Consider the following 22,767-nt stretch of genomic DNA (forward strand, 5'->3'; position numbering starts at 1 on the left):
TAGAAAATCTAATAAATTGTGTTTCACAAGATTAATTTTACTTAAATTCACATAATGGCCATGAATCACAGAATAAAGATGTTAGATACTTTAATTTTAATAAAGGTATTAGATTACATAAAATTAAAATTTCTCCATGGTTGAAATATATGCTTTATAGATATTTAAGATGATTAGACATAAACTAAACAAAATTCATTAAGCCTAGTGAAAGGTTATTAGGTAAAAAATGTAGCAGACTGCACTTGGTATATTTCAAAGATGATAGGACAATATCAAGTGGTTATAGAAATTAAAGAGGATGAGTCAACATTGTTGTGGAAGTAGGCAGATGGTACCAAGATGCATAAATCAAAGATCAGAACATTTGGGGGCTACTCAGCTATTGCATTACTTAGCTATAGACACCTGTAATTATCGTCAAAGTGGATGATTAACTTTAAAGCTGTTCTGTTTCACTTTAGTTCCCAGTTTGAGTTTTTATTTCCCTATACTCTTCCTACTGTCCTTGTTGATTGAAGACTGAGTTATTTTGGTTGTTTGACTCTTTATGTGCATATCCTCTCTTCTTTTTTCAACAACCAAATTAATCATATATGTATATTTTTAATAAACTATAAAATGTACATATCAAATGTATTTATTCTCCCTACTCTTCCACACGTACAATCACATAAAATCTTTTCCATGTACATTCAATTTATATTTTTTGACCGTTTAGTATTTCATTATGTAAGCATTAACTTCAGAAATAGAGACCAGGAGCTGTGCCCTAGGATTTATGAACATCTATTAATAGCTATTTTTTGCTTTTTTTGTCTAGGCTATTGTGGTGACTGATGGAGAGCGCATTCTTGGCTTGGGAGACCTTGGTTGTAATGGAATGGGCATCCCTGTGGGTAAATTGGCTCTGTATACAGCTTGTGGAGGGATGAATCCTCAAGAATGTCTTCCTGTCACTCTGGATGTGGGAACAGAAAATGAGGTAAACAATTTAAGTGTATAAGAAAATTACTTAAAAAAATAGCACCAATTCTTGCATTTTGAGCTTATTCCAGGAACTTAATGAAAGTCAGTTTTTTCTGTCTAGTTCTCCCTCGCCTCAAACCCATCCCCCAACTTTTACAAAAAAATTACTTTCTCTTTTCATTTTCATTAATATCATTAATCTTTTACCAACTTCTTTGGTGTTTTATTATCCTTTGATGAGTATTTATACCATTATTCTGTAGAGTATATATTTTGTTTTAGGATATCATAGGTTTTTTAAAATTATTATTGTTATACTACACAGGAACTAATTCCAAAGGATATTAAATTTAATCAGTCTGAAATCTTCTTATTCTAAATGTCTGTATTGAACCTGAGGTAGATGTTTTGGAGTTTAGTTTCCCTCATCCTGCAATAATATTTTAGAACCTTAAGTCATATATCAAGTAGTATATATTTTTGCTCATCCTGTATTGCTACTATTTAGGATTACTTACAGGTGAAAGATACTAGAAATTAAAGATAGAATTTTCTGAAATAGAGATGAAAGATAATGGTCAGTTCAGGATAGACTTCTAAAAAGTTACATACAAATTTCAGACTTAAGTCCAGAATAGATTAATCATCAAAATAAAACCTTGATACTTTAAATAAATACACTTTTTATAGTTGTTTTCCTTGTTCTCTTCTAAAGCAATTTAAGAGATATAACTTTTGACCTGTTAATAATGTTATAATAGTAACTTGAACAGTTTTTATGTTCTTTAACCTATACAAAGTTATAATGTTTATCTTCCTCTATACTGTATGAGGGCTCATTTAACCTCTATAAAGGATACATTTTGATAAAAATATATTGCTTATCTTGCATTTTCTTTTTCAATACCAATAGAAATAATTAGAAATTATCAAAGCTTACCTCTTAAAACAATTATCCTAAATTTCGATATATAGATTGAACATTAAGATTTCCTCTTTATTTTTTCATATGTTTTAAAATATTGTTCTGTGATAAATTACATTGAAATCAGAGTTAAAAAATCATAAATTAAAAATTTTAGGAAGAGGTAAAGAAGAGTAAAGAATAATGAAACAGGTATGCAAAAATTGAAGAATTCAGTTTTAAATTTGGGCCTTTTAAGCTTGGTACTGTCTGTAGAATGTGGACATAAAGAAAGCTGTGCAGTAATGCAACCATAACACTGGGACTGTTGCATTGATAGATTGTATTAGTTATATGAAATATTTTATTTCCTGAGGGTGGGTCTTAAAATTGACAAATTTATCAGTTGTCTTGAATTTTCTCACATTATATCCATTTATTATTCCTTTCCTCTTTTGCTATTCAATGCTTTCATATTATTCCATTTCTGTTCCTCTACTTCCCTCAGCCTGCAAAACCCATATCCATCTCTCCATCATCAAATGTCTTACGTTGTCCTACTGTAGGTAGATCTAGTTTTTAAATTATTTTTCCATGGAACATGCCTGGTGCTTACTACATTTCAAAGTTTTTCAAGCTGCTAAATTAGAAAATAATCTAATAATATAAATAAATCTATTGTTAAACTGCTAAGTGTTACTTGTAGTGATTTTTGCTTATGGCCATGGACTTGTGGAAACATTAGGGGATAAAATTTAGTGAGTGGTGGAATTTTAACTCTTTGACAGGTCACTGGAGAATATCATTTTAGCCTGAGAGACCTTTCTGAAACTCTTCAAATTTTATTATGTAGATTTAATTGAGTTGGACAAATATTGAGCACGTACTACTATTTCTCAAGGCCTAAATGAAGGTTAAGTAATATCAGAGTGAATAATTTAAGGTCTTGCCAATAATATGCTCTGAATCTAGAAGAGGAGATGATACATATGGGACTAGTTTCAGTGTGCATTAAATGCTTTGATAAGGACACTTGACAAACCATTAAGGACAATAAGCCAACCACTCTTTCTCTGCCGGTTACAATATACTTAGTCTCTAACTGTATATTACTGCTATTTTCTTATAACTTATCTTTTTCTAAAATCATATTTAAGAAAATTAATGGTAAAAATGTATATTAATAAATGATCAGCTAGAGTTTTTATTCTAAAAAGAGAGTGCATTTTTTTTTCCTTTATATAGTTTAGCTAGACCTGAAGTTAGCCAACAAAGTTTAAGGACATAGTTCCAAGACTTGTCTCACATCTGACACGTACTGCAAGTTTTGGAGGTTCCCCAAAGCACTCTCTGGCTTGATAATTTGCTAGAAGAACTCATAGATCTCATTGAAAGCTCTGTTGATCATGGTTATGTTGTATTACAGGGACAGGATATATATTAAAATAGTCAAAGGAAGAGATGCACAGGGCAGAGTCTTGGAGGGTTCTAAATGTGAAGCTTCTATTTTCCTCTGTGGAGTCAAGACACATTACGCTCTGGTATCAGTGTGTGATATTGATATGTGCACCAAGGTTCAGAGTTTTTATGGGGATTTCATTTCCTATGCATGATTGATTGCCTATGTGAACTCAGTCTCCAGTTTGACTGATACCACATGACCCAAATCATCACATGGTTAGTTTTTCTGGCATGGCCAGCCTCTACCCTGTGACTATGACTTGTGGCCCCTACACTACTAGGTAAAATGGTGAGGGCCCTATCCAAAATAATTAAATGTGTGTGAACCATGTCACCAGAGTCCATGCAAGCAACAGACAAAAATATAAGAAGCAAACAAACGAAAAGAGAAATAGGTCTAAATTTTAATCTTAAATTAAGTAAAATTCAGTTTTAAACTAAGATAGGATTATGGGTGTGGTTGTTCAAAGTTTTCAGGAAATGTAGTTTCTGTGCTATATATACTGTTCCAGAGCATATTAAAATTGACACCTTCACATTTCATTTTATGAAAAGAACATAATAACCTTGATATCTAAAACTGGTAAAAAAAAAACAGCACATAACAAGAAACTCCTAATTATTCTTATGTTTACACATGTTCCCAGCTGAATCTTGAAAAAGTTGCTTAATTCTTCTGTGCTTCAGTTTCCTCATGTAAAATAAATACCTACATTATAGAGTTGTCATTATTTAATACACTTAGAGTGTTTAGAATTATGAGTGGGATTTTGTAAGCACTTAGTAAATATAGAGGTAGAAACAAAAATCCTTCATATAATATTGGCAAATTGAATCTTGCAAAATATTTTTAATATCGAAAATTATTCAAGCCGTTAGCAACATCATAATTAATAGTAATATGTTGAAGGCATCCTTGTAAAGAGTTATCAAATCACCTATTATCACTACTATTCTCTTTTTCATTATTTAGAAAGTGCTAACCTGTATATTAAGACAAGAAAAACAAATGGGATATAACTGACAAATAGGAAAAGACAAAATTCTCATTATAGGTAATATGTTCATCAATATTTATAGGTAATTGTTAAAAACCCAATAAAATAATATAAAAATGCCATGACCAAATTAGAGCACTCAGTAAAGTAGCTACTTATAAAATAAATTAAAAAAAAAAGCTCAACAGCTTTCCTATATACTTGTAATAACCATTTAACAAAAATTATTTCCTTTGCAATAGGAACAATAGTTTATTCTGCTAATGCTATGGTGTTCAAAATTTCTAAGCAAAGAAATAGTGACATTGTATTTGGTTCATCAGAAGAATGATTTTTTTAAAAAGTACACATCTGCCTGGACCTAGAGAACATTATGTTAAGTGAAATAAGTCAGAGAAAGACAAATACCATAAGATCTCACTTATATGTGTAATCTAAAGAAAAGAATAAGTGAATGAACTAATCAGAAATAGTTTTGGAGACATAGAGGAAAAACTGTGGGTTGCTAGATGGGAGAGGGTATGGGGATAAAGGGGAAGGTGAGGGGATTAGAAATCAGTCGGTAACCACAAGATGGCCACGGGGTTTTGAAAAGTAATTTGGGGAATGTAATCAATAATGTTGTAAGGATTTTCTAGGGTACCCGATGGACACTTGTCCCATTTGGGAGACCACCTCCTAGATGATGTAGATGCCTGATCACTGCACTGTACACCTGAAGCTGACGCTGAACAATAATGAATGACAACTATAATTATATATATATATATATATATATATATATATGTATATGTATATATATGTATATGTATATATATGTATGTATATACTTACAAGAAGCGAAGTACAGCATTAGGAATAGAGACAGTGGAAATGTAATGGCTCGGTGTGATGTCAGAGGGATAGTGGATGGGGGATTATATCCTTCACACAGTGTGAAGGATATAAATGATAAACATCTAAGTATTACTTTGTCTTGTGCACTTGAAATTAATAAAAATAAAAAAATAAAAGTACACATCTGCCTTGTCCTTTCCAAAAGTTAATAGTGGTACGTCTTATTTATTATGCAAAATATATTTTCATCTTTGACTCAATTTTCTCTTAGTTTTATTGGTTTTTGGGTCACACGTATCAACTGCATCCATTAGTAATAAAGCAATTACATTTCAAGTTAAGAATAAAAGCCATTTGAGATTTCTGTTGCTTCAATTAGAAATGCTCCGACTCATAATTTTTTCTTTCTCTTGTGAGTTATTGGAATTCAAAATATGCTAATAGTATTCTCACTTGTAAGCAATCTAACCTAAATTTTTATGTCCTTAGCTCTTAATTAATATATAATGAATAGAAAAATACTTGGAGTTAAATGAGTTGCCAGTTCTTAATGTTCTTATTTTATTCTTATTTTGACATTTTATCCTTTTTATTTATTCTTGTACTGCTGCTTTACTGAGAAGACAAAAAAGAAAACTTAATTAACTGAGATATTACTGAGTCAATGGATTTGTGCAAAATGTAATGGAGTTTTCATGTTGCCTCACTTTCACATGTGAAAAAGTGTTTTTAGTCACACATTCCTGTAGGAATAATTTTTAATCTCATTCCTTTTTGTAAATCTGTCCAGTTTTCCACTTCCTATTAAAAATACAAAAACTAATTGATAACAGCTCAGTGTATTATCCAGAATAACCCAGCAAAGTTTAATGAAAACTAGACCCTTTTTTATACAAATTACAAATGTTTTCCTCTTTTATCCTAAATAACTAGAGTGAGTAGTAATGAAAATCAAAAAGGAATTAGCAGCTGATTGATAAGACAGTTCTCACTTGCTGTAAGTCACACTGGCCTGACTTTCAACTAAAGGCAGTTTAAAGAACAATGACACTGAAACTGAGCCACAGAAGTACTTAGATAAAAAAATGCTCATTTTTTTAAAGTTAATAATGCAAAGCATTAACTTAGGGAGGATGTTTGTGTTTTCATCTAATCTTTCATCTATTATTTCACAGTCCACACTTTAATTTACTTGTGAAGAATAGCTACAAAATTTACTTTTGTTACCTGAAGTAAATTTTCTTCAATTGTTTCTTAACAGCATACCATGTTTTATTTCTTCTTTTTTCCCCTGTTGTTGCAAAATCTTTCCATAGAAGTTATGTTTATTGTCTGTTTCTTATATAAGTGACCAATATCAAAGCTTACTATTATATTTCACTAAAAATAGGATGAGTAGGTAGTCCTTGTGTCCCCTCTGTGTTTTTCTAGGTATTGTTAGGTCTTAAAGACTGCTTTATGTTTTACACGGTATGTTAGTGTTTACTAGGGCTACGATAACAGTGCCACAGACTGGGTGACTTAGCCAATAGAAATTTTCTCGAAGTGCTGAAGGCTAGAAGTCCGAGACCCTAGGTGTCAACAGGATTAATTTCTCCTAAGGCCTCTCTCCTTGGCTTGTCTTCCTCCAGTGTCTTCACTTGGTTTTCCCTCTGTGTGCATCTGTGTCCTAATATTTTCTTATAAGAACACAAGTTATATTGGATTAGAGACCTCTCTACTGATGCCACTTAACTTAATTACTTAGTTAAAGATGCTGTTTCCAAATAGAGTCATATTCTGAGGTACTGGGAGTTAGGACTTCAACATATGAATTTGGAGGTGGGCACAATTCAGCCCATTACAATGGTCAGTCTTCAAGATGGCATGGACAGTACACATAGGAGAATATTGTCTTTGCACAGTTATTCTTGGTGTATTAAGCTATTGCTCCAGGTCTCAGCTTTTCTGATTCTGGTTGTATGTTTAGTCTGGGCTTCAGTTCATGTGAACATTATTCTACCTTCCGCGTGGTCCCAGTTAGAATGTCTGGGATATTCATTTCTCCTTCAAACTCTCTGCACATCTAGCCTTTATCCTTTCATATTATGGGGATTACTTGCCACTTCAAACAAGTGATCCTGCTTTGGAGTGAATACTAATCATTATAGTAAAGCCATAGGAGAGAAGATAATCCCTCAGTTCCCAGGCTTTCAGTTTGCTTTCAGTATCATGTGCTTACTTTTAGGTGGCCTTCTTTTACCTCATCCTCTCTAAATTAGAAGATGGTAATGTATTATATCAACATATATCAACAGTACTTTCTGTATTGTTTGAGACACTACAGCCATGGCAAGGAGAATGGGGTCTTTCTTCAGTTTGGTTTTATATGCTTTATAGCTATCAGGAACTTCTTGAAGTTTGTGGTATATTTTAGAAATAGCCATTATATAAACTCAAATAGAAAAAATATTTACATGAGACAGGAACCTTTTGGGAAGTAGAATAATTTTATTTTAACTGAATAATATACAGTTGAAATGAGTGGTTCTCAACATATGTTCCATGGGCCAATCACTTCGGAATTACCAGGGATGTGTGTTAAGAATGCCAAGTCCTGGCCCCCACCACAGACTTATTGAATCATAGTCAAATTTAATTATTTTTATTTCTACCACTTTTTAAAATTTATGCCAGTTTATATACATACTGACATTTTAAGTATTCCTTTAGACTCTTGAATGAACATTGGTGGTTAGTTTCCTTAATCGTATTGAGGACATGAGCCAGCAAAACAGCAAAAATTGTATATTATTTCCTTACAGAATTTTGTTTTTTTGTTTGAAAGTAATGAGGCAATAGCAACAAAGAAAATGAGTATCTGTATATTATAAGTAAAATTTTAAAATAAATGCTAAAATCGGGACTATTCATAACATTATGGAAAATAAAGGTTTATAATGTTCTTAGTATCAGAGAACACTTTCAAGTCAGTCAGAAAATGTCAAATGTGAAATATATGAACTGCCTAATGACATGGGCACAGATAAATTACAAATGAAGAAGTAAAAATGGCCAAAAAAACTTATGAAAAAATGTATAGCAATATTAGAAAATAAATACAAATGAATGCTACTTGATAACATTATATATAAATATATTTATATGTATTTTATTACAAGTGTTATTTATTACGCATATTATATATTTATATGTATATTTCAATATACATATATAAAGATAAAGTATGTATGTGTATATATATCTACATATATGTTTTTTTATATATGTATATATATAGATACAGATGGATGGATGGATGGATAATACACTTACTTGAGGGTGCAACAAAATAGATATACTTATTATATGTCATTGGGGGAAATGTTAATTCTTTCATCCTTTAGGAGAGCAGAGTTCCAATATAGATCACTAGTTTTAAAAATGTTCATCTGCTGACATGAAAACTTTTCACAATATATTCCTAAGTGAAAAGAGGTTGAAACAGTGTATGATGTCCCAAATTTAGGCAGATAATATTATACATGCGTAGACATAAAGAAAAGGACATAGAAGACTATGCATCAAGGTGACAGTGGTGGGTAGTTCTGAATGGGGAGAGATTATTAGTATATTCTGTGTTTTTCATTTCACTTTTCTGTGCTCTCAAGTTTTCTGATAGGAAATATTGCTTTTCTAATGATGAAAAACTTAAAACATTAAGAAAATAGTTTTGAAATCTCAGAAACTTCCAATTAGAAAGGTAGAAATATGAGAGACAATAACGAGGGGAGAGTTGATAATGATTACTATTTGTTTCAAATAAATGAATGTTTCAAATAAAAATTCCCAAAGTTCCAGAACTGAGATAGTGCTAACAAGTAAGATAATTGACTTTACCAATATATACCCTCCTTATCTCCTTTTTGGAACTCTCTTACATTTCCATGTGCTTTGTCTCTTACCATTTTTCTTTTAATGTTTTTCTTTCTCATGCTATAAGTCTTCATAAGTCTTCAATGATCAACCTGCATTACCTGCATTCTTGCTAAAGAAGGTCTAACCTGTATTGAGTGCTTATTTAATACCAAATCTTTAATTTACTTTCCAACAAAGATCTGTTGAATGTTTACTCTTGGCAACAAAAGGCATTTAATCCAATAAGTTAACATCACTTCCATGCTAGAGTAGTTGGTCTATAAAATCATTATCAAAATTTTGTAATCTTAAATTGCTTTTTTGTAGATTAACAGTTACATCTCCAAGAATGCACTCATTATTCAACTCATAATTATGAAATTAAAAAAAAAAACAGTAAATTTTGACAAAGACATTATGATTGGGAGAATTTTATAGTTTCCTGATTTATCAAATTTAAAATCTTTATCTTATTTTTCACAAATCTTCATAATTAACTCTTCTCTGTAGTCTTTTTTATGAGATATACTTTAATCGTTAGCATGGGAAAGACTGCGAGAAAGGAGGAAACATGTAACATCTTTTCTCAATTGTGTTCTTTTTCTAATTCACATTTTAGGAGTCCAAATATATTCCAGACATGGAGAAAGTATTTTAATTTTGGCAGCCATTTGTAGTTCATTGGCACTTCAACGTCAGCTGTTCAGAAGCCTGCCAGTAGATTGTTTAAAGTTTTCAGTCCTCGAGGAACAGCTGGGTTTTACAACAGCACTGAGTTTCAGATTTTACATTTCATTTGAAATATATTTATGTGATTAAATATGGTAACTTCCAGCTAGCCAGAAAGCCTTAATTCAGTGTTAGGCAGTACATTATAAGTAGGATGACCACATAATGTGTTGGTTAAACCAAGACACTTTCACAGTGAAAGAGAATGCTGTTAATAATGACACTAGGACAGCAAGTATGAACCAGGCTATAATTTATGTTGGCTTTAAGCAAATCTCAACTCCAATGATTCAAATGGCTTAAACTTCTTTACAACATCGCCCTATCTGCAAAAACATATCACATATTTATAACAAACTACCTCCAAACTTAGGGACTTAAAACAATTACAATTCTACTAATGTTTATGATTCACTGGCGAAGAAGGTTAGGATCCTTGGGACAGTTTGGCCTTTCTCCATAAAGATTCTCATCCTTCACAAATTCTCATCCTTCACATAATCCACATGTAACATATGCTCATCTCCATCCCAAGTTTCTATGGGTTTCCTCCCAATAACAGCAGCCCCAGTGTTTAGAATCCTGTTACCTAAATCAGGTCTAGATAAAAATAAAGCTTTTTGTGTTTTGCTCCTTGGTGTGGGTCTTTTTATCTGTTCCCACATATTAAATGTACAATGGTGAGGCAGGGACAAAATAGCCACAATCAACATTCCCATTTGAAATGGGACAAATAGGAATTATTTGGCTGTAACTGGTTCATAGCAATTTTGAATTTCCATTGGACACATGTTGCCAGGTCACCTACTGCAGGGATAGGGGATGCTCTTTTAAAAGGGCCCAGTTCTGTTGCCTACAGTGGATCTGTGTTCACTGTCCTCTTAGGCTCTGGCTGTTTTCTCTAGGCTCTTGGCTCAGTCCTTGGAGATAGCCTTCCTTTCCCATAAGAAATGGCTGTATTGCAGTGGCATTCCTTTCTCAGCTTGCTTCCTTCTTGTGGAAATTTGGGGATCCAGAGAGGAAGTTTCATTTTGAAGTATCTCAGTCCCAATTAACCCAAGTATTACCACACCCTTAAAAATTTTTTTAAGGCTTTCTATGTACCAGATATAGTTTATTACATAAGGGACCCACTTACAATTCTTTTTAAAACAGACCTTCCCCCCTACATTGGTTGGCATATCAGAGAACTGTGGGACCAGCTCCTTTTATCTAGTCAAGATGGCCTATTAGACGCCACTTTAAATCATACAGAGGTTTTTTTAAAAAGTTGTTACAACCACACACTTAATTTGATCTTTGACTGTAGGTCTTATTTTACTTGGGAAATCTTTTACAAGCAAGTCTTGTGTTCTTTGTATTTTTTTTTAAATTTTACTCACACACTGAACATTTATTTCTTTAGCTCATCTCTGTTTTCACTTTATCATACAACTATGAGAAGCCAATTTATACATTCAATCTTCTGTCTGGAAATCTCTTAAGCCAAATTCATTAGGTTTACATTTTCTCTATCCTAGCTTTCTGAAGGTGACAGTTTTGTTAATTGTTTCACTATTACATGGCATGGATTGCCATTTTTTTCCAGCCTGCAAAAACAGTTTGTCTCTTTTAATTTATTTTAGCAACATTTTGTAGTTTTCAGTGTACGGGGCTGACATATGTTTTGTTAAACATGTCCATATGTATTTCATGTTTTGAATGCTGTTGTAAATGCATTTGTATACTTTATTTCATGTTCAGCTGTTCATTGCTAGTATACAGAGATGCATTTGATTTGTGTATATTGACCTTATATTCTGTGATCATGTTATAGTCACACATTTTTTGCTAGGGGATTTTTTTTGTAGACTCCTTAGTATTTTCCATGTACATAATCATGTGTGTACAAATAAAAACAGTTTACTTTTTTGTTTTTCTTGCCGTATTGTAATGGCTAGGGTCTTCGGTGTAGTATTGAACAGAAGTGCTGAGAGTAAATATCCTTGTCTTGTTTCTAATTTTAGGGGAATAGCATTCAATTTTTTCCTGTTAAATATATTGTTACCTGCGAGTTTTTTACAGATGCCCTTTATTAGGCTAAGGAAGTTCTTTCTGTGCCTAGTTATATGCCTAGTTTTGTTATAAATGGGTACATTTTACTGTATATAAATTATACCTCAATTAAAAAAACCAATTTAATAAAAACCACCATTACATATACTAAAATTTAAACAGAGCAATGGTGTCTCATATATATATATGTATATATATATAATAAAATATATATACATATATATTATATATATATATAATTTTTAAAAAACTTAACTGTGTAAAATTTAAAAAGTTTAAGAAAAACTAGTCCAGGCTGAAAAACTTTTTTTAACGTTAGTCAACTATAATATGAACATACAATCAAAATGTTGATTGAAGATTTTACTTTCAGAAACAGAAAAATAATTTAAGAAAAGAATTGCTATCTTTCCATTTCCCAAGCTAATATTAATATAATACTTCAAAACTCAGTATTATTTTTCTGTGTGATATACTTTGCCTGTAAATCTGAACTGAGCTTATCTAATTAGCACCACTGAGAGATTATAATTCCTTTTCTTTCCCCGAGAATAAGACAGAATGTTTTTAATGTTTAGCAATTATTTTTTTGTTTGCCATATTAATACTGTCAATATAGTCGATACAATACTAAATAATAACTCTGAAGATTGCTTCTGAATCAGTTTGGCAAGATTTTATTTCCATTTTTATCCTTATTATACAGATGAGGAAACTGAGGCTTATAACAAACAAATGACTTGCCTTTAGTTATTTCTATATCTCTGATAACTTTTTTTAAATAGGAGTTACTTAAAGATCCGTTGTACATTGGACTACGGCAGAGAAGAGTGAGAGGTCCTGAATATGACAGTTTTTTGGATGAATTCATGGAGGCAGTTTCTTCCAAGTATGTATAATATTTATTTTATCTATATTTGAGTAGAATTTCAAAACTTTAGATAACCTAACATAATGAAGTATAACAATATCCAAGTTTTGTGCAGTATGTTTAATAATTAGATGTGATTTGAATAAATACACCCACATGTATCCGCATGACTCTTAGTGGCCAAATAACAACTATCCCCAAAAAAGGTTGTCTCTGTTGCTATCTCTGAAGATACTTTTACAAGAATCTTTATATCCTGTGATTATTGGAATGCATGATCATAGTGAATGAGGCAGTGAATGGCCAGTGAGTAAATTACTTGAGCAAGGCTTTCGATAATTATTGGCAGCATGAACTTTGTTTCTGGCTGTTGATAAAAATCTGATCTTCAGTTGTCTTTTTTGGGTGTACCTGACCCTATTGTAGTAGGAGAAGCAGAGCAAGAAGTGAGCATGAGTTAGTACAGTCTATAGGGTCTAGAATGGAACAAGACCAGGACATCCAATCACAATCCATGAATCACTGATTAAAAATAAGGCGCTATATTTCACCTACTCTAGATAGTATTTAACAGTGGGCCAAGTGCTACTGCAAAATTTTCCGTTTTTTTTTTTCTTTCAAAGAAGAGCCTTCTACCACAATTGAGTAATATATTCTGGGAGAATTTTGTCACACTAACAGTCATCCCATTTGTTACTGTATAACCACAGAAACCATGTACTATTTAAAAACATATATGTTGCCTTGGTGTTTCATAGAAATAAACTCATCACTAGAATCAACTGTAACTAGAGACGTACTTCTGGTTTCCTTTTACTATAAGGTATAATTTTAAGAAATTGTATCCGCTGGCAAGATATTTCGAATATATTGACTCTCTCATTACCCAAGGTTTTAATGCACAGTATACTTGCCACTAGTATGGACTACTTTTTAAAAACCAATGCCTAATTTATTTATTGTTATTATTATTTAATCAAACTATACCTATACTATTTCTATGAAGAAATAGTTGAGAAACTCTACAGTTTAAATTCAAGATTGCCTAGTACAGTTAATTGCTAGTCGTTTTTCATATTTAATTTTAAATTCTTTACTCTGTAAAACTTATGTAAGGTTTTGAAATTATCTGTAACTTTCTGGGTAGCAACATTAATCAAGAGATTATATAGAGAATACCACGAGGCTATATAAAAGGAGAATGAAATTCTCAATGTATTTGTTTTTATTTTCTGTTTATATGAATAAAGTCTAACTTTATATAGACAGCTTCAATATGTTTACAAAGAAGCTATTAAATAAATTATGAAGGTAATGTGCATGGTCTATATACTCAAATGCCAATGAAATAAAAAGAGAAAAATTCCATTTGGTATCAATGAATAGCTTTCTGGAGAAAATGAGATATGAGCTAATTTTGAATGAGCTGTGTCAATCTGGAATCAGGAAAAAAAATTTTTAAGTGTTGAATTGAGGGGTTACCTAAGATCTGTGATAAGGAAATGGGGATGGACAAGAGTCAACAGTAATTTTAAAGACAGAAAGCACCTATAAATCAGGAGTTATACTTCTGGGCTCTTCCTAGAGAAAAATCCCAAAGATTTTTCAAATATACTTCCAGCATGACATTACTTTGGGAAAAGTTTTCCAAAAGTGAAACCTAGCATTCCCCACTTATATTGGGAGGTTGTCCTAAAGATAAGCCCAAGATTGTTTTAAATAGGAATGTAACCTAAATTTAAGGTGGAAAATGACTGTTGCAAGTTGGGTTAGCTACGAATCAGATTCTGAGGAGTTATTAAGGGGTGTTCTTGGAATCAACCTCTTTGGAAGGGAGGGGACAGAAATAAGCGTGGATAAAGAGAGAAGGTGACATTCAACGTGGACTCATCAACAGCGTTGGATGACTTCATTGGGATGACCCCTGCATGCTATTTAGTCCCTTAAAAGAACACTAATTTCTGCCATCCGCCATCCCCCAACCAATATTACATTGTGTTATTTATTTACTATCTTGTCTGGGTTGGGGTTGGGCAGTGTGGAATTCTTCCTTTTGGCTTTTTCCACAATTATAGCTCTTATAGGCCAAAGACTTGATATGGCTGTTACGGCACTTACCAAGTATGTCTATTCTAATTATATATTTGGAGACTGAAGAATCACCACCAGATAGGTCTCTAGTCCCATGGACCCATTATGTGCTAGACCTTGGCCAGAGCTCCATTCATTACTGGCCCCCCATATGCTTCTAATGAGAAGGGATAGCATATTGATGCTTTGGGTCTCCTGGTACCACTGCCAACTCTGTGCCCTTTAAATGTTTGCATATTCCCTGTCCCCAATGTGCAGTTACCTAAATAAAGGGCCATAGGTCCCTTTGGAGAAGGATTGGGGGAATTAGTTATATTATTAATTATTATTATTATTAATTATTATTATTTATATAAACCTTGTATTCTTGCCATGGTGTGGCAAAGTACTTCTCTCTGGAAACGGGGCCTTTTCTTCAATTAGTGGGTTCTGGGTCCAAAACTTAGCTCAGGTTTGGAAACTAAGCAAGATATTTTGATTTCATTGGAACAACTACCCTTTGCCTTGTGGTCCCTCCATCTTTGATTTTTTTTTTTTTTTTGAATGTACATAATGAGTAGTAGCCTTGTTAGCCATCTATTTAGTCTTTAGGGATGCATATTTTATTAATTCTGTTAATTATCTCAATAACTGTGGGTCAGCCCCCTACACACCCCAACCTCGCCACTCTTATGATAATTGTGTCACCTGGCTTCAAATGGCTTCTGGTCCTCATCTGGTTCTATTATCCACGTTGACATGAGTGAGCCTAGTTCTATAACAACTTTTCTTTCTGTAAGTTCTGGCCTTCAGAAGAGAGTAATTGAGTAATGTAGATGTCCTCTCACTAGCATATTTTTTTTTATGGCTTTGGTAAATTTTGTGTTTTCTGGGTCTTCTTGTGGAACATCATCATCTGATGGGTTTTCTGACCTTATGTAGCATGTGCACTCCAGAATGCACTCTTTGAGTCTTGTAATCCCCTCATCTGCCATCTGCCAGAGCATTTCTGCTATTTCAACCATATTTAATACGAGCCATTACTTGTCTGTGTATTTGGGAGCCATCATAGTAGCAAGTTTACACCATCTACTGAGATTCTTGCTAGTTGTTAATCCTGCATCACAGGAGAATGTCTTCAAATGGATAGACTCTCCCTTATCTAATCTTGAATTCTGGCCCCCTGGATCAAACATCCTCAGAATTTGATCTCACATGTAGTCTCCTCGCCAAGGTAAGCTAGCTAGATCTTGTAGTTCCTTTGCAAAATAGACTCTTTCTTCCTTTATGAGGTCTAGTGTGTCCCAAATGGGTTTTACTGTGACATAACCCTAGTGATATTAGTCTCAGGGTCTGGAAAGGAGGTAAGGGTAGACAGATAGGGGTTACAGAGGCACATGCTATCTTATGGGGGAGAAACCATAATCTACATCATCCCCAAGAAAGAAGGGGCAGGCCACTTCGTTGGGTTTAGAAAGTTCTGGGGAATCCAGGAATTCAAGACATTGTAAGACATCAAACCAGATATCTCATCCTATGTGGCAGGATCCTATTCTTTTTCAACCAGGATCCTAACTTAGCAGATCTGCCTTTCTTAAGAGTTTTGGAGTTTATGACTACTCTAATGATTAATCCCTGTTTCTGGTCATTTTTCTCTGCCCAGAAACTACAGGAACTGAGAACATTTTTGTTGCTACCAGAGAGATCCTGTGGCTTTCACATTGGTCATTATTTGCCCTCAGCTTTTTGTATTTTCCCATTGTTCTTATAGTTACTATTTCTCAAATATCTGATATGTCATTCCAGCTGAAGTGTTTTCTTCCACTGGTATGCCAGTCTTACTTACCTCTCATGAGAGTTTTACTAGTGGCACTCCACCTTGTGCCAGGAGTTCTCTGCATTCCATCTACCACCAGAGATGGTCCTCTGCCAGCCAGGTAGCGAGTGATCCAGCTCAAAAACCCCATCTTATCAACTGCTTTCTCAGACCACTCCAGTACTAACTGCCACAGATTAGGTTACCTGGGAAGTAGATTCTGAAACAACTGTTAAAAGAAATACCCTGGAGATCAACCCCTGTGGGAGGGGTACGAAGGAAGCAGGAATGGGCTAAGGGAGAAATTGAGCTGCAATGAGGGCACAATGACACCACTGACCCCATGTGGAACTCTGGAGCTACAGTGGCTTTTTAGAGTTGTCCCAGTTGTGCTGAGATGGCCAAGCCTTTATATTCCTGCACTGATTTGTCACTGGACAGGAATCATCCTGAGAAAGAGCATCACCTGTGAGGTAGCGCTTTCTGCAGCTTAGGTAATCCCTAGGACAACAGTGGGGGATCTGAGTGCCATATCAGTGTTCAGCACAGTTACATTTAGGTAAAGATAGAATCTGAGCCGTAAAAAAGTTTCAAGGTTTGTAATTAAGGCATGTTCTGGTATCTGTAGGATGGACTCTGTTTCCGTTCTGTTATCAAGTCATATGACACACAAATGCTAGCCTCTGCATAGTAATATGTTTGGTTTGGGAAAACTGGCCATTGGAGCAAGTCATTGAGTTGCCCCAGACTACCTGTGCCCTAACAGGAGCTAGATAGCTCCAGTAAAAGTAGCATGTGAAACCAGTTTTTTTCTCATTATTTTGATTCATTCATTTATTGGTTGATTGCCAGTGTTTGGTGCTGAGGATACATGGATGAATAAGACAAAAACAATCCCTGTCTTTCAAATAGCCTATTCTCTGCTAGAGGAAACAGATAACAAACAAGGAAACAGATAAATAAGCAATTAATCAAACAAAACAATGAGATTGTAATAAATGTAATCAGGGAAACAAGAAATTGCTAACTGAGAATAATAAGGAGTGACTTATATAAATCAGATGAATGTTATAGTTCTCTCTTTAATGAAGTTAGTAGCCAAAGTCACGACACGTTTTTAGTCATGATACTTTTGTTGAAAATTAATGTGAACTCTTTGATTGTGGTTAAGTAAATTCATAACCAATTGAAAACCTGAATTCAGAAGGTATTGATGAATTAGCCTGAATATTAATTAGCATCTCCAGTGGAGTACCCAAAGTCTGTTTCCCTAGTACTTGCCTTTTCAACAATTTTATCAATTGAGCCTAGTAATTCTACATCTGAGAATATAAGTTAAGAAAATAATCCTATATAAGGAATAAATGTTATGTTCAAATATGTTCACTGAGCATTTTTATTATATGATTTTCTTTCTTTTGCTTCCAGAATTGCAAACTCTCCTTGCTTTCCTCCTACTCCACTGACTGCTCGTTCATACTTTCTTTGGCTTATTTCTTCTCTTCTCCCTAACCTTGTACTTTAAAGTGCTTCAGGGCTTGGAGCTTAAAAGTTTTCTTTGTACTCTTTATCCCCACTTCCCAATGATCCCATCTAGTCGTGTGTCTTTATATGTGTGACTCCCAAATCTGGTCGTCTCTGGACTTCAGAGCCATAGTCTACATCCTTGCCATCTCTTCTGAGAGCTATGATAGATACAGCATACGTACCTACCACATCCAAAATCGGACTCCTGATCTCACACCCACCCCCAACCCTGCGCCTGCTGCAGTATTTCCCATCTCAGTAAACGACAACCCCATTCTTCTGTTCCTGAGACTAAACACATTGGATTTATCACTCCGTACCCATAGTACCTGCAGAACTTTTTAGCTTTAACTTCAAAATATATCCAGAATCTAACCATTTCTCATTGCCTGTATTATTATTTCCCTTATTTGAACCTCTTTTCCTTGATTATTGTAAATAATCTCCTAACGGGTTTAATTGCTTCCGCCCTTGTTGCCCTTTAGCCTGTTCTCAACACAGAAGCTTAAGTGATTCTAAGTTAGGTAACGTCTCTGCTCAAAACTCTAGGAAGCTTATCATTTCATTTAGAATAAAAGGAAGTCTTGCAATAGCATGAAAGACCCTGGCCCTTGTTAGTCCCTGTTACCTTTTACCCCCGTACCTCTTACTAGTTCTCTCCTTGCCCGCTTTGTTTTTGCCACACTAGCTGTTTGTTATTTTTGAACTCAAGCCATGCATGTGAATGCCTCAAGGCTTGTCATTTCCTCTACTTAGAATCCTCCCCACCCTCTGCCCAGTTTTCCACATGCCCACCTCCCTCACCTTTAAAATTTCAAATGTCTTTCTCAGTAAGGCCTTCTTTGATAAACCTATGTAAAATTTTATCCCAACTCAATTTTTCTTCTCTGACTTTTTCAATATCTGACATATTTATATTTAATTATTTATGTTTTATCTACATCCATATACTGAACATCCCATGAAAGCAGGGAGTTTTCTTTTTCTTTCACTGTCATATCCCCAGTGAAAGTTCTTTCACTGTCATATCCCCAGTGAAAGTTCTTTTGAACTCTCCAAGTTCAAAAGAATAAGGTGTATAGCCTCTGATTATCATGGCCAGATTTGCTAAATTTATTTTTCTTATTATTAATAGTATCCTCTCTTTCTAAAGAAATCATCAGATATGTAAGGCCAAAGATTTAGTGTAAAATAGCAAAGAAACCATTGAGTGCAACCCTGTGTAAGTGTGTACAGCACATAGACTTACATATCTGATGTAAGTTTCTGTACTGCCTCATTATCCTTCCTCCTTCCATTTCTGCTGCAGTTAATTTCATGGCTGACTTTCTGTGCTGCCTTCTTCCACCTGTTCCAAGCATTGCCTTTTATACCTGATCCTTTTTTTGGATGAATTGATATATTTATAACTTAGATGATTTTATCTATAAACCTGTGAAGACCTTTGGATTTTGCATGTCACTTTAGTCAGCATAATTTACTTTGGTTTTCATAAGAAATTTAATAACTCTATAGGACACCACCTGTAGTCCAAATGTGATATAAACCATTCGGGGGGGGGGGTGGGAAATCAAATGGAAAGAATGTCTGTCAGTACGAGAAAAATCAGCAACCATGTTGCAAAGGAACATGACTCAAATCAGATTTATGACTCAGAATTTTTTTCCGTTTTCCCATCCAAAGAAAAATCAGATTCACATTTAACTATAGCCATGTTTTCCTTAAACTGCCAACTATTTCTATTTATATCTTTCCACTTTTTAACAAGTGAATGAAAAAGGTAGGTCATGTAAGTTAGAAATTTACTGGTATGTGTTATGTGTATGGATGTGTGAATACATAGACATTCATATTCCCTAAAGTAGTCAACGTAGATATATACTTCAGCATTTTAATGTTAGCTTTGCCTCTTTGCCCATATCTCAGACCAGCCTTGGAGGAGCCCACTCACTTGGAGGAATAAGTCAAATTTACCATCTCTTTCTAAACATGGTTACAATTATTTTCTTTCAGGTGCTTTCCTTGTATAATCCTATTTATTCTAATCATTAATTCTAATTGCATTACTTTCAGCATTCCTTTAACATGGGTGTAAATGTTTTACAATGCTTTTATTCTATTCGGTTGAGTCTTATGAATGTATTATTCCACGGTGCGCAAGTTTCCTTTCTAGAATGTGGGCTGTGTCTGAAAAAGAACTTTATTACAAATGGATTACTTTTTTTCTGACTATCCCACATTATACTCTGGCACATAGCGGGTATACAATAACTACCATTGAAAGCATTACTTAAACATTAAATCTAACCTTCATGAAACTACAGTGATATACATGTGAAAGAAAGGTGGTTCTCGAGCGAAAACGAGAGAAACACAATTTTTCGAATAAAGTGGCTCTGCCTGTAGTAAACTAAATATTGAAGTTTTAATTACATTAATACATTTATGTGTTAGATTTTTAAATTTTCTGTAAAAAGCAAAAGTATTTAAATTCCCACTGCATCCATTACCTATCATTTTCTCTTTGAGTCAACAAATGGAGATAAGAGGACTCCATTAATATTTTATCTGAGTTTATTGAAGCTAAATTATATTTATTAAAGATAATCATTATGGTTTGACAATAATCTGTATACCATGCTTCTTCTCTGTGTCTCTTCTTTGTCTGTTCTCTTGACTTTCATTTAGCCAGGTGAAACCCAGTTTCTTAAAAACTTGTTTCTTATTGTTTTCCATCTATATGTAGTATATGTAATAAATTCAAAAATAAGAAGAAATATATCTACTTCTTGGTAATATTAAAACAGGAGACTCAGTGTAGATTTACTTAGTTATACTCATAGATTAATCTGAAAACAAAAACCAGAAACACTATCAGTAGCAATTTGAAAGACTTGTGGGTCAACCTAAAGTCTTTTGTTGAAATGTTATTTTCTTGCTTTCCTTAATTTGTACGTATTTATAAACAAAGATAAAGCAGGTATGCACAATATGAAAGAGTTTAGTTCTTATTTTTAAAGATAATCTGTAAGGCTGGTTTGGCGGGGAAATTATATAACAATATTTGGACAAAATGCATATGTACTGTATACTGCGGTATATAATGCACTCCTGTGTATAATGCGCATCCACGTTTTTGGCCCAAACTTTCAGGAGAAAACAAATCTTTCATTTTAAGTTTTTAATTCAAATTTTTATTTGAGAAATACATTTAGGTACTTGTTTTTTGTATTATAAAGGAATTTGTACCATAAAGGAATTTCTTGTATTATGGTACAAGAAATATTATGTAATAAATAGTTACAAAACACAAGAACAGATATGAAGTACAGGAAACGTTATGTACGGGTAGCAAATTTACGATATTTACACATCATAGAAGGCCAAGAACTGTTCATGTTTGCAAGTTCGTCATAAGTTCAACAAAACAAATTATTGTATTCCAGGGTATTATTTTGCATATGGACATCGTTATTGATTTCTAGAATTACACTTTTAACTCATATGTATAAATAAAAGAATTAAAAACATTTATATAGATATGGAATTCGTCCTACCGGTTCCCATGTATAATGTGCATCCTCATTTTTCCCTCACAAATTTTGGCAAAAAAGTGAGCATTATACAGGGCAAAATATGGTAATTTCACTATTGGAGATTAAACACGCTGTAAGGAAAAGGATAATTAAGAAAAGAATAATTAGAAAGTTGGTTGGGGATAAGTTCAGAAATTTAAGGGTATTTTTTTCAATCTAGTAATCCCTTGTAAAAAAGTTCTCTAGAAACTGTGAAATCTAATTTGCCATTAATATCATATCTTGATCTAACCATATTGTTGATGGTCAGTACATTTCAGTTAGTAAAGGCCAGAGTCCTTAAAAGGGCCCTTGACCTCTCTGATGCCCTCTGCTGGAGCCACACCCTCTACCTTGCCTTTGCTGTCATGGAACTCTCAGGGTGGGTGCCCAACTTAGAACATTTCCTCTTGCTCTTTCCTCTGCCCGAAGTATTTTTCTCCCCAGAATCTACTTGGCCAGCGACCCAATCTTTTTCAGTATTTCTTAAAATCTTACCTTCTTCTGAGATTTATCCTGATTATCTCATGTAATACTGAAGTCTGCCCCACCTTCTCCACATCCCTGGCCCTCCTGATACTCTTGCTTTACTTCTTATTATATAATTATATATAATTTATTCATTTATTACACTTGGTACTTATTGTGTGTCTCTCCTACTAGGATGTGTGTTCGCCAAAGACAAGGGTCTAGTTTGTTTATTTTATGAACAAGTTCCTATATCAATGCCTAGATATACAATAAATATTTGTTAAACTGGATTGAATTACTCAAAGAGAGGCCACACAAGAGAACGTGAGTGGATTGGCACAAATCATTAACCATTACTAGAAAATTAAAGTTTAAACACGCCTTACTTTTCATGAATGCTGCCCTCATTTTCATGTGGAATGGAGAGCCATATGGGTGTGGTGCACACTTGGTTTTCTCAAGTCTCAGAGTATCCCTTGAGGGGCTAGAGGTAAGTGCTAAAGTCAATATGTGACATAAAGTAGTCTTAACTACATTTAACACAAGTTGGTAGTAAATATTTTTTGAGCTGATAGATTTCAAAGATC

At 33.7% G+C, this 22,767-nt stretch overlaps 1 protein-coding gene across 1 annotated transcript in view; it reads left to right on the forward strand.

Annotated features, from left to right (window-relative positions):
• ME1 (malic enzyme 1) overlaps positions 1–22,767 on the forward strand; it is a 173,356-nt gene that overhangs the window by 71,623 nt on the left and 78,966 nt on the right. The window contains exons 5-6 of the mRNA XM_081045123.1: positions 824–985; positions 12,636–12,739. Of these exons, the coding sequence (XP_080901249.1) occupies positions 824–985; positions 12,636–12,739 (266 nt within the window). The remainder of the gene's footprint in view (positions 1–823; positions 986–12,635; positions 12,740–22,767) is intronic.

This window comes from Rhinolophus hipposideros (genome assembly GCF_964194185.1).
Source record: "Rhinolophus hipposideros genome assembly, chromosome: 3".
NCBI classification, from domain to species: domain Eukaryota; kingdom Metazoa; phylum Chordata; class Mammalia; order Chiroptera; family Rhinolophidae; genus Rhinolophus; species Rhinolophus hipposideros.